Source organism: Harpegnathos saltator, unplaced genomic scaffold (genome assembly GCF_003227715.2).
Source record: "Harpegnathos saltator strain DR-91 unplaced genomic scaffold, Hsal_v8.6 scaffold328, whole genome shotgun sequence".
NCBI classification, from domain to species: domain Eukaryota; kingdom Metazoa; phylum Arthropoda; class Insecta; order Hymenoptera; family Formicidae; genus Harpegnathos; species Harpegnathos saltator.
The window spans coordinates 1-12764 of record NW_020230126.1 but is presented as its reverse complement, the minus strand read 5'-3'; the positions used below and the strand labels follow the sequence as shown (position 1 = coordinate 12764).

Sequence of the window (12764 nt, the reverse complement as noted above, 5' to 3'; positions counted from 1 at the left end):
GCTTCCTAATGCTTGAATGGAGCCACCGAACTCTTGGGTATTTTAAGTGATGTGATCGCAGCGACCTCTGCTCCGAGATGCTCGATAAGGTGGAACTAAAAACCAATATGGCGGCGTAAAGCTCCGGTTGACACCGTTCATCAACAAACAATACTGAAGGCCAGCGGACGCTGGTTCGTCGAGTTCACTGTGACAATTCAGAAAGCTGAATTACAATGTTGGAACTGTGAGGACATCGGAGGATACTTTAACGATGAAGGGAAGATAATGGATAAACGCCAGACATCTTCTGTATTCTATTGGATTTCTATGTCGAGGATACAGTGAAGTGAATTTGTTACCCTGAAAAGTGCCTTTAATTGTTTTCACACTGAATGCTTGTATACGAATCACATGTTATAATTCTGTGCAGTAAGTATTGTCGAAAAATCAATATGAATTGAAAGATAAAATTGACAATTTATTATAGATATTTTAGTTTCCAATATTTTAGTTTCAGGATCTACCTTATTACTCAATTAAGTAAGAACTTACCAAGAAGACTGATATAGATCTCAATAATGTTTGTATATTTGAGCAAGAAGATCTCCATACCGAATAACTTTCGATTAAATTGCATAGCATGGAATCAAAAGGATGGCTATATCGCTGTTGGAGGAGAAGATGGTCTCTTAAAGGTATTGCGTGTAGATTCCAGTGTCAGTGGATCACACAGTGGTGGAAAATCCAGAGGCTTAGCGGCAGCGAGTAATTTGAGCATGAATCAACCTTTGGAAGGGCACAATGGTCATGTTCAAGTGGTCACCTGGAATGAGGAACATCAAAAGTTAACTTCCAGCGATCAGAATGGAGTTATAATTGTTTGGATGTTATACAAAGGATCATGGTATGAAGAAATGATAAACAACCGCAATAAATCTGTGGTGAAAGGCATGGCATGGAGTTGTGACGGTCAAAAGATATGTATAGTTTATGAAGATGGAGCTGTAATTGTTGGCTCTGTCGATGGCAACAGGATCTGGGGTAAAGAATTAAAGAATATTGCGCTCTCCGCTGTGCAATGGTCTCCAGATGGAAAATTGCTTCTGTTTGGCTTGAAAAACGGAGAAGTTCATCTTTACGATAATCAGGGCGTATTCCTGACGAAGTTAAATGTACTCTCATTAAATACAAGTCAGCTTCAGACCATCATGGCGTTACAATGGTACGATGGAAAAAATGGCTACGTTGCCATAGACTGTCCTACTTTGGCTATCTGTTATCGTAATGGTAGGATACAACTGATGCGCGATACCAACGACGATAATCCAATTACGATGGAGACCGGCTTAACCGCCTCTTGGTGTTGCTGGAACAGTTGCGGCTCCTTGTTGGCGGTGACTGGTATGATGCCGTTGCTCAACAATGGAGAGACCAAGGACACCAATGTCATACAATTTTACACGCCATTTGGTGAACACATGAGAACCCTGAAGGTACCAGGTAGAGAGGTAACGTGTTGTGCCTGGGAAAAAGGTTCGCTCAGGGTCGCCTTATCCGTTGACTCGCACATATACTTCGCGAATATTCGTCTGGACTACAAATGGACATATTTCAGCAACACGGTCGTTTTCACGAACGAGAAAATCGGCAAAGATGGCACCTGTGTGACGTTTTGGAACACGAGTAGCAACACATGCTGCACCAAATACGTAAGGTCTCTAATATCGATAGTCTCATACGGGGAGCACTGTGTGTTGTCTGTGAAAAATGATCCCGCTCAAGCCACTGAACAATTCGCTCTGCTCGTCTGCAACACCATTGCCACGCCTATAGACTCCAAGTTCCTGGATCTAGAACCGTTGTACCTAACGATGACCGCGAACGCGGTAGTGGCCGCCTCAAAGAACAACTTTCTCGTGTGGAACTTTCGTACACCACGCAATTCGACCCTGCATTCCGGCAGAATGCGCAAATACAAGATTTACCACGTGGACGAGACGCCGACTGGCGTGACGGAAGTTATTCAGGATCTAGATAAGGATGGCTCTTATGAGACACCCATTAGCACGAAGGCTACTGTGGATCCCATTTGCTGTGTCTACGCCACCGACAAGGTCCTCTTGATCGGCCGGGAATCGGGGATGATTCAGCGATACTCGTTGCCGCAAATAACACTCTTAAACAGGTATAACACCGCATGCAGGCTGCATAGAATCGCCATTAACTGCGACTCCACACGCGCCTCTATAGTAGACGCCAACGGTATCCTCACTATGCTGGACTTAGATCCGCAGAAGACACCGGGCTCACGAGACTCGCGAGATGGAGACTCGGGCGAGGACGTGTCCAAATTCGAGAGGAAAGACGTGTGGGCTGTGTGTTGGGCACGGGATAATCCTGCGCTCCTGGCAATCATGGAGAAGACCAGGATGTATGTTCTGAGGGGACTCGATCCTGAGGAACCAATATCTTGCTCCGGATATATCTGTTCTTTTCAGGATCTAGAGATACGTTGCGTCCTTTTGGACGATCTCGTGCTGAAGCCTGATGACACGCGAAAGGAATTGATCGTCGATCTAGAAGTGAAATCCCTAAGAGACACGCGAGAGCTGCTGGCCAAAGTGGGCCTAAAAGAGGCTAACAATTTTATTCAGGACAACCCGCACCCGCGTCTTTGGCGTCTACTGGCTGAATCAGCCTTGACTAAACTGGACCTGGAGACTGCGGAGAACGCAATGGTGCGGTGCACGGATTACTTGGGCATACAGTTCATCAAACGTTTGCAGAATGTGCACAATGATCAGCTGAAGAAGGCCGAAGTAGCGGCGTTTCTCGGCGATTACGATGAGGCCGAGAAGCTATATCTGGACATGGACAGGAGAGACTTGGCGATTGCGCTGCGCCAAAAGTTGGGTGACTATTTCCGGGTGGTGCAGCTTATGAAGATGGGTATCGGTGGCTCAGACAAACAGATGGAGCACGCGTACAACAAGATCGGCGATCACTTCGCTGAGAGGCAGAACTGGGAAAGTGCCAGGGATTACTACGAGAAAGGCAGGAACCTGGAGAAGCTCATCCAATGTTACTACAAGCTGGAAGATTTCCCTCAACTGGCGGCCACCGTGGACCAGCTGCCAGACAAGAGCCCGGTCCTGAAAACTGTAGCGAGGATGTTGGCCTCGGTGGGTATGTGTTCGCAAGCAGTAGCAGGTTATATCAAGTATGGTGATGTCAAGTTAGCTGTGGACACATGTGTGCGCCTGAATCACTGGGATCAAGCGGTCGACCTAGCCAAGACCTACAAAATGGCACAGATTGGTGAGTTATTGAGCAAGTATGCTAATCATCTGCTGTCAAATGGTAAACGTCTGCAGGCGATCGAGCTGTACAAGAAGGCTAATTACAACCTGGAGGCGGCCAAATTACTGCTTCGCCTAGCCGAAGAGCAAGCCAAGTGCAAGTCGCATCCTTTGCGCGTGAAGAAGATCTACGTTCTCGCAGCATTACTGATCGAAGAACATATCAACAATGTACCAGCGATTAAAGGTGGTCGCAGCAACGTCGTGATGGGCCTAACCGAGAGCAACGAGGACACCAGGATCATAGAAAATGCTTGGCGCGGCGCCGAGGCGTACCACTTCCTCCTGCTCACACACAGGCAGTTGTACAACGGTAGCTTTGACGCCGCGATGAAAACGGCCCTGCGGCTCCGAGAGTACGAGGACATACTCGAGGTAGAAGACGTCTATTGCCTGTTGGCACTGTCGAGCGCCGTTAATCGCGCATTCGCTACCTGCTCGAAGGCCTTCGTCAAACTGGAGTCGCTGGAGACGATCGCGTCGACGAAGAGAGAGGAATATGAGGAACTGGCGGTGGATATCTTCACGAAGCACATCCCCAAGGATTCGCGCAACAACAAGGCGGAATGCGTCAACTGCGAGACTCTGGTACCCGACTGGTGCGTCTCATGTCCGAATTGCTGCACCAGATTCCCAGCCTGCATCGTCTCGGGGAAGCCATTGATGGATCTCAGCGTCGCATGGATCTGCACCATCTGTAGGCACCACGTTGCGACGGAGCGCGATGTCGTTAATATTAACGCTTGTCCTTTGTGCCACAGTACCATCACGTATATGTGAACGGTGCAACATAAACACTAGTCTAGCGCGACAGGGCGATACACGTGGTATCATTTCGAGCAATTATCGTATTAAGATTCCTAGTCCCTCATCGTGGAGATTTCAACTGATGTGAAAAAAAAAGGAAATTCATGTTAAAAATTCCTACGGATTATATTGAAATTAAAAAATATTTCCATTAAATCACACTTGCAATCAATTGACCACATTTTCAAAATGTTCCAGAAATTCTCTTTCTGCTTTAACAGGCAATAAATAACTATAAAATTAAAATGATATGTGAAATCCCTCGCTATTTGTAACTTCTCTTTTCTCATGATTTGGCTATGTTAATTTAACGGTTATTCAAAGTTGTTACAGCAAGGAAAAAGGAGCCTTAAAATGATAATATGCATTACGTTGTAGTGGTAGTAGTATAATAATTATCTCTTTTAAATAATGATTTCTTGACGAAGGAAATAGGTGATTTCTTTTGGCATATGTTGGCACTGGGGAAATCTCGTAAGTTTGTAAAAACTTTTGAAATATTGCGTGTGCTTTATACTGTGCATGTCAAAACATTCCGTCCAATTTTTCCGTCCAAAGTTACTGACTAATTACTCAATAAATACTAAGTAATAGTAACATTAATCAATATTATAATTTTTCGCTTAACAATACAACTGTTATGTACAATGTGTGTTATATTATATTTGTAGTATTCTGAGTGAAGTATAATATTGATGTAATGTTACTGGAAATTAGTGTTTGCTGGGTGACAGTCAAAATGTCTGTAAGATCGTCGTGTAATGAATTTCTTCTCTGCACTTAAGTACAAGCTTTTGTTGATCTTTATTTTTTGTAAGGTAAATCATAGTTAGTAATAGAGTAGGTGTGTAATATCTTTCCCTTTTAGATAATAATCTAAGTAATAATTTCTTAAGACAGGGTAATTGGTTCCTCTCGGCACAGTATATGTATGAGAGAATACTGAAGGTTTATATACCAGGTGTGTCGGTAATTCCTTTCCGGTTTTTTCACTAAAGAAAACACATTATTTACAATGGATAGTTAAAATATATTCAAAGTATTGGCCATTTGATTCTATACATTTTGCCCATCTCTCAGGTAATTTATGGATGCCATTCCAAAAGAACTGTTTCTCCTTTGAGCTAAACCATTCATCGAGCCATTTTTTAACTTCTTCGAAATCGGCGAAGTACTGCTCTGCAAGCGCGTGCCCTATCGATGCGAAAAGGTGGTAGTCGGATGGAGTCAGGTCTGGAGAGTACGGCGGGTGCAATAAAACTTCCCATCCAAGTGATTTCAACACTTCTTTGACTGGTTTTGCTGTATGAGACGGCGCGTTGTCATGCTGCAAAATCACCTTATGTTTTTGAGCGTATTGTGGACGTTTTTCGATCAATGCACAGTTCAAATTGATCATTTGTTGTTGGTAGCGATCAGTATTAACTGTTTCTCCAAGTTTCAACAGTTCATAATATACGACACCAATCTGGTCCCACCAGACACAGAGCATAGTCTTGCAACCAAAGCGATTTGGCCTTGCAGTCGATGGGCCGCCTTCGCCAGGTGATAACCATGATTTTTTTCGCTTGGGATCTTCGAAATAAATCCATTTTTCATCACCCGTTACTATTCGATGCAGAAATGACTTCCTTTCATACTTTTGAAGCAGCATTTCACTGACGATTTTTCGATTTTCCAATTGCCTGTCATTCAATTCATGTGGCACCCATCTTCCCATCTTTTGGATCTTTCCCATCGCTTGTAATCGTTCAAATTGCTACTCGGCTCACATTCAACTTTTCTGCCAATTGTTTTTGAGTTTATGTTGGGTCTTCATCCAATAACTCCTGCAATTCCGCATCTTCAAACGTTTTCGGCCTACCAGGATGTTTTTTGTCTTGAACGTTGAAATCACCACATTTGAATTGTCGAAAACCACGTTTCACATGTTCTTATGGTTGGAGCATGCTCACCGTAAGTCTCTATCAGCAAACGATGACTCAGCGGCTTTTTTCTTTTGATTTGATTTTCTTTGATTGACAAGAAAAGTAATGCGTGCCGCAAATGCACGTTTTCAGGCACAAAACTCGACATTTTCAAAAAATTATAAATCTATAACGCTGTTATTTTGGCGGAACGTAACTTGTGTAGTTTTGAGGTTAATGTCAGTAGAATAAAATGACATATGTATCAAATCATAACATTGCATACTTATGGCTAGTGACATTTGTTACAAAAACCGGAAAGTAATTACCGACATATCTGGTATATGAAAAAGTTATGAAATATTATATATGCATCGCGATGTGCGCGTCAAAAAATTACGTACGTATTTTCTTTCAAGCTTGCCGTATAATTAAGTGATATAATTTGGAAAGTCCCATTTTCAATATGTGAATATACTTTAGTGGATATATTTGACAAATCAGCTTATTTATTTAACTACTTTAAAATAAAATGATCTCTAAATTAATAAGGTTTTAGTTTTAATTCAACTTAGTTTTAATTTAAACCTCGTAACATACTGAATAATTATATTCGACCAGTTAAAAAAAAAGTTCAACATGCCGTGAACATCGCTTTTAACATTTCTAACTTTGATATTGAATGATATTTGAAATGTCCCATTTCCAATATATGAATATACTTTAGAGAATATATTAAGAATATATTGAGAAATTTAAACCTTATCTATTTAACTATTTTAAAATAAAATTATTTCTGAATCAATAAGTTTCACTTGGTTTTAATATAAATCTTGTAACATATTGAATAATTACACTCGATCAGTTAAAAAAAGATTGACATGCCATAAACGTCGCTTTTAACATTTCTAACTTTGATATTAAAACTAATTAATATATAATTAATTATATGTAAATGATACTTATTATTTATTGGGTTAACTCGCACATATGGGATGTGTAAATAATAACAAAACCCTATATATAAAATTATATATAGAATGGGAGAACGAAATCTTCACAGACAAACTTTGGTAAATACATATCAGGGTACCTATTATGGAACTCGTCGGGATCGATTCCGATCGAATTTATTCCGTTATTTCCTAGATTTCTATTGTCTTTTCTAGGGGAAACGGAATTATCCCGATCGGAATCGATTCCGACGAATTCCATAATAGGTGATAATAGGTACCCTGGATATTTTAAAGGGTTTGTCTAGAGTCCAGACGACCTTGTTCTGCGTCATTTATTCCTAGTTCAGTCTTTTGGAGCAACTTCATGCAAAGCAGCATTCATGTTTTAACACAGAATGCATCCTATACCCGAAAGTACTTCGCACATCCCATATGTGCGAGTTAACCCAATAAACAAGTATCATTTACATACATTCTATGTTAGAACGTGCTCTCTGTTAGAATGAACTTTCAATCATGTAAATGCTATATAATACCATGTGTTATATAGAATATCATGTATTTACATGGTTGAATGTGTGACATTCTAAAATAGATAATACGTAACTGATATTTGATGTTCAGTAAGAAGATGGCAGAGAGAGGCAAATTTATGCGTTAAATCTCGCTTTCCACTGTGTGAAAGATTTTTCATTAAAATATTGTGCAAATGCATCTATTATTGCAACTGTAAATACTGTAGCTGTAATTGTTTTTGTGTATTTTAATATCGCATTTTCTTCTTTGTTTGTATGCTTTGTTTAACGCTTGCATGATATTACTGTTCCCTTTATGTTTGCTTCTTCCTTTCCTTATATCCTATCATTCCTTATTAAGAAATATAAACCAATATCAAATAATTCCATTTTATAAGTGACTTATTCGACATTTGTTTATCATTTTCTCCTGATGGAAGAAACCACGTCTAGCAAAAGTTACTATTAACCGGAGACGATGCAACACTCAAGCATTTGGGAGAAATTACAAATTGAAATTTCGCGATTTTAAGTATGCTCCGTTATTCTAACATTTGCAGATCAGTTATTTCCAAATGACGGCGTAAGGCAGCAGACTGTGCGCGGTGCTGGTACTCGCCAGGTTGCGTATTCCCGCCTAGCTATGTTTTGTTATTTTTTTTTTAATTTGTTTTTTTATTCTTACGAATAAAAATATATATATTACAGAAGAATAGGAAGATAAATTCATTATACAAATAACCTTTTCTATGGACCAACCATAATCGATTATTCTTATAATAATCTATTATGGTTGGTCTATTTCTTAGGCCCAGTTCCACAACTTACTGTAAACGAAGTTTAACTCGTTAACCCTAGTTTAGACGAAAAATTGCGTTCCACAACTGCCTTAAACCATGGTTAACGTTGATTTCTCACAGTTAAAGTTAAACCCAAAACTTTGGGCGTTTAATGAATTTAAACGAAGTTTAACACTGCAGTATCATCAATTTGAGAAAAAAATTTATGATTATCCCGGTTTTGGAGTTCAGTTGACAAATATTTTGAACGTTTGAACACCAAAGAGATATAGCTTTAGAATACATATTATCTTCATCTAAAGATGAAAATTTTGAAAACCTAATTTATCGACGGACAAGAAAAATAAAGCCAGCGGCACACGGTGCTTGTTTTCGTGCTGGATTGCTTACTGGATGAAAATATTGCGTTGTGATTGGTACATTTCCGAAAATGGATGGAAATGCACCAATCAGAACACAGTATTTTCATCCAGCAAGCAATCCAGCACGAAAACAAGCACCGTGTGTCGCTGGCTTAAGACGACCATCATATTTGGAAGAATTTGATAATGTCGATTTTCATGCACGATTTAGATTATCAAAAGAATCTGTTATTGCAGTTCTAGCAGAAATCGAGCATAAAATTTCTCATAAAACAGAACAGTAAATATATAAATTTAATCTAAAATATTGGGTTTTTTGCTTCGATAGATTATATTCTAAAACAGAGTATAAAACTATATATAAAAGTCAATTATTATATGATAAATGCAATCAAATCAATAATATAAACTAATTGATTATTATTAACACTGGGCTTCCACCTTTTAATAAATTAATACTTATATACAAATACAGCAAATGTTAATGTTGGTTAGTGTTTATTTCATATGAAGCAGATATATTGTTCTCTATTAGATGTCATAGCATCCAACTTATTTCAATTTTCTCTCTTTTCACTATTAGCAACAACCAATCATACTCTACGTTTGAAAAGAAAGAGAAGTCATTGATAGTTTCTTCATACAGATTATAGGTTTAAGTAAACTACAGTACCCTCTACTCCCAATAGAAGCGGAGATATCGACGAATGAAGGCTGGATATCGACGGAGAAAGGTTAGAAAACTTTAACCTTCGATATCTCCTAAACGGTTAGAGATACAGGCTTCGGACAGGTACCAAATTAAAGCCCTTTCAAAACCCTACATTTTGGACTACAATGACGACCCTCTACTCCCAATAGAAGCGGAGATATCGACGGATGAAGGCTGGATATCGACGGAGAAAGGTTAGAAAACTTTAACCTTCGATATCTCCTAAACGGTTAGAGATACAGGCTTCGGACAGGTACCAAATTAAAGCCCTTTCAAAACCCTACATTTTGGACTACAATGACGACCCTCTACTCCCAATAGAAGCGGAGATATCGACGGATGAAGGCTGGATATCGACGGAGAAAGGTTAGAAAACTTTAACCTTCGATATCTCCTAAACGGTTAGAGATACAGGCTTCGGACAGGTACCAAATTAAAGCCCTTTCAAAACCCTACATTTTGGACTACAATGACGACCCTCTACTCCCAATAGAAGCGGAGATATCGACGGATGAAGGCTGGATATCGACGGAGAAAGGTTAGAAAACTTTAACCTTCGATATCTCCTAAACGGTTAGAGATACAGGCTTCGGACAGGTACCAAATTAAAGCCCTTTCAAAACCCTACATTTTGGACTACATGGACGACCCTCTACTCCCAATAGAAGCGGAGATATCGACGGATGAAGGCTGGATATCGACGGAGAAAGGTTAGAAAACTTTAACCTTCGATATCTCCTAAACGGTTAGAGATACAGGCTTCGGACAGGTACCAAATTAAAGCCCTTTCAAAACCCTACATTTTGGACTACAATGGCGACCCTCTACTCCCAATAGAAGCGGAGATATCGACGGATGAAGGCTGGATATCGACGGAGAAAGGTTAGAAAACTTTAACCTTCGATATCTCCTAAACGGTTAGAGATACAGGCTTCGGACAGGTACCAAATTAAAGCCCTTTCAAAACCCTACATTTTGGACTACAATGACGACCCTCTACTCCCAATAGAAGCGGAGATATCGACGGATGATGGCTGGATATCGACGGAGAAAGGTTAGAAAACTTTAACCTTCGATATCTCCTAAACGGTTAGAGATACAGGCTTCGGACAGGTACCAAATTAAAGCCCTTTCAAAACCCTACATTTTGGACTACAATGACGACCCTCTACTCCCAATAGAAGCGGAGATATCGACGGATGAAGGCTGGATATCGACGGAGAAAGGTTAGAAAACTTTAACCTTCGATATCTCCTAAACGGTTAGAGATACAGGCTTCGGACAGGTACCAAATTAAAGCCCTTTCAAAACCCTACATTTTGGACTACAATGGCGACCCTCTACTCCCAATAGAAGCGGAGATATCGACGGATGAAGGCTGGATATCGACGGAGAAAGGTTAGAAAACTTTAACCTTCGATATCTCCTAAACGGTTAGAGATACAGGCTTCGGACAGGTACCAAATTAAAGCCCTTTCAAAACCCTACATTTTGGACTACATGGACGACCCTCTACTCCCAATAGAAGCGGAGATATCGACGAATGAAGGCTGGATATCGACGGAGAAAGGTTAGAAAACTTTAACCTTCGATATCTCCTAAACGGTTAGAGATACAGGCTTCGGACAGGTACCAAATTAAAGCCCTTTCAAAACCCTACATTTTGGACTACAATGACGACCCTCTACTCCCAATAGAAGCGGAGATATCGACGGATGAAGGCTGGATATCGACGGAGAAAGGTTAGAAAACTTTAACCTTCGATATCTCCTAAACGGTTAGAGATACAGGCTTCGGACAGGTACCAAATTAAAGCCCTTTCAAAACCCTACATTTTGGACTACAATGACGACCCTCTACTCCCAATAGAAGCGGAGATATCGACGGATGAAGGCTGGATATCGACGGAGAAAGGTTAGAAAACTTTAACCTTCGATATCTCCTAAACGGTTAGAGATACAGGCTTCGGACAGGTACCAAATTAAAGCCCTTTCAAAACCCTACATTTTGGACTACAATGACGACCCTCTACTCCCAATAGAAGCGGAGATATCGACGGATGAGGCTGGATATCGACGGAGAAAGGTTAGAAAACTTTAACCTTCGATATCTCCTAAACGGTTAGAGATACAGGCTTCGGACAGGTACCAAATTAAAGCCCTTTCAAAACCCTACATTTTGGACTACAATGACGACCCTCTACTCCCAATAGAAGCGGAGATATCGACGGATGAAGGCTGGATATCGACGGAAAAAGGTTAGAAAACTTTAACCTTCGATATCTCCTAAACGGTTAGAGATACAGGCTTCGGACAGGTACCAAATTAAAGCCCTTTCAAAACCCTACATTTTGGACTACAATGACGACCCTCTACTCCCAATAGAAGCGGAGATATCGACGGATGAAGGCTGGATATCGACGGAGAAAGGTTAGAAAACTTTAACCTTCGATATCTCCTAAACGGTTAGAGATACAGGCTTCGGACAGGTACCAAATTAAAGCCCTTTCAAAACCCTACATTTTGGACTACAATGCGACCCTCTACTCCCAATAGAAGCGGAGATATCGACGGATGAAGGCTGGATATCGACGGAGAAAGGTTAGAAAACTTTAACCTTCGATATCTCCTAAACGGTTAGAGATACAGGCTTCGGACAGGTACCAAATTAAAGCCCTTTCAAAAACCCTACATTTTGGACTACAATGACGACCCTCTACTCCCAATAGAAGCGGAGATATCGACGGATGAAGGCTGGATATCGACGGAGAAAGGTTAGAAAACTTTAACCTTCGATATCTCCTAAACGGTTAGAGATACAGGCTGGGACAGGTACAAATTAAAGCCCTTTCAAACCCTACATTTTGGACTACAATGACGACCTCTACTCCCAATAGAAGCGGAGATATCGACGGATGAAGGCTGGATATCGACGGAGAAAGGTTAGAAAACTTTAACCTTCGATATCTCCTAAACGGTTAGAGATACAGGCTTCGGACAGGTACCAAATTAAAGCCCTTTCAAAACCCTACATTTGGACTACAATGACGACCCTCTACTCCCAATAGAAGCGGAGATATCGACGGATGAAGGCTGGATATCGACGGAGAAAGGTTAGAAAACTTAACCTTCGATATCTCCTAAACGGTTAGAGATACAGGCTTCGGACAGGTACCAAATTAAAGCCCTTTCAAAACCCTACATTTTGGACTACAATGGCGACCCTCTACTCCCAATAGAAGCGGAGATATCGACGAATGAAGACTGGATATCGACGGAGAAAGGTTAGAAAACTTTAAACCTTCGATATCTCCTAAACGGTTAGAGATACAGGCTTCGGACAGGTACCAAATTAAAAGCCCTTT

General features: G+C 40.6%; 1 protein-coding gene across 1 annotated transcript; it reads left to right on the top strand.

Moving 5' to 3' along the window:
* The first annotated feature begins 76 nt into the window (after positions 1-76).
* On the top strand, positions 77-5145 carry Oseg4 (intraflagellar transport protein Oseg4). The gene is made up of 2 exons (XM_011144746.3): positions 77-411; positions 494-5145. Exon 2 carries the CDS (start codon positions 561-563, stop codon positions 4119-4121), a length of 3561 nt encoding a protein of 1186 aa, XP_011143048.1. The 5' UTR covers positions 77-411; positions 494-560; the 3' UTR covers positions 4122-5145.
* The last annotated feature ends 7619 nt before the right edge of the window (positions 5146-12764 follow it).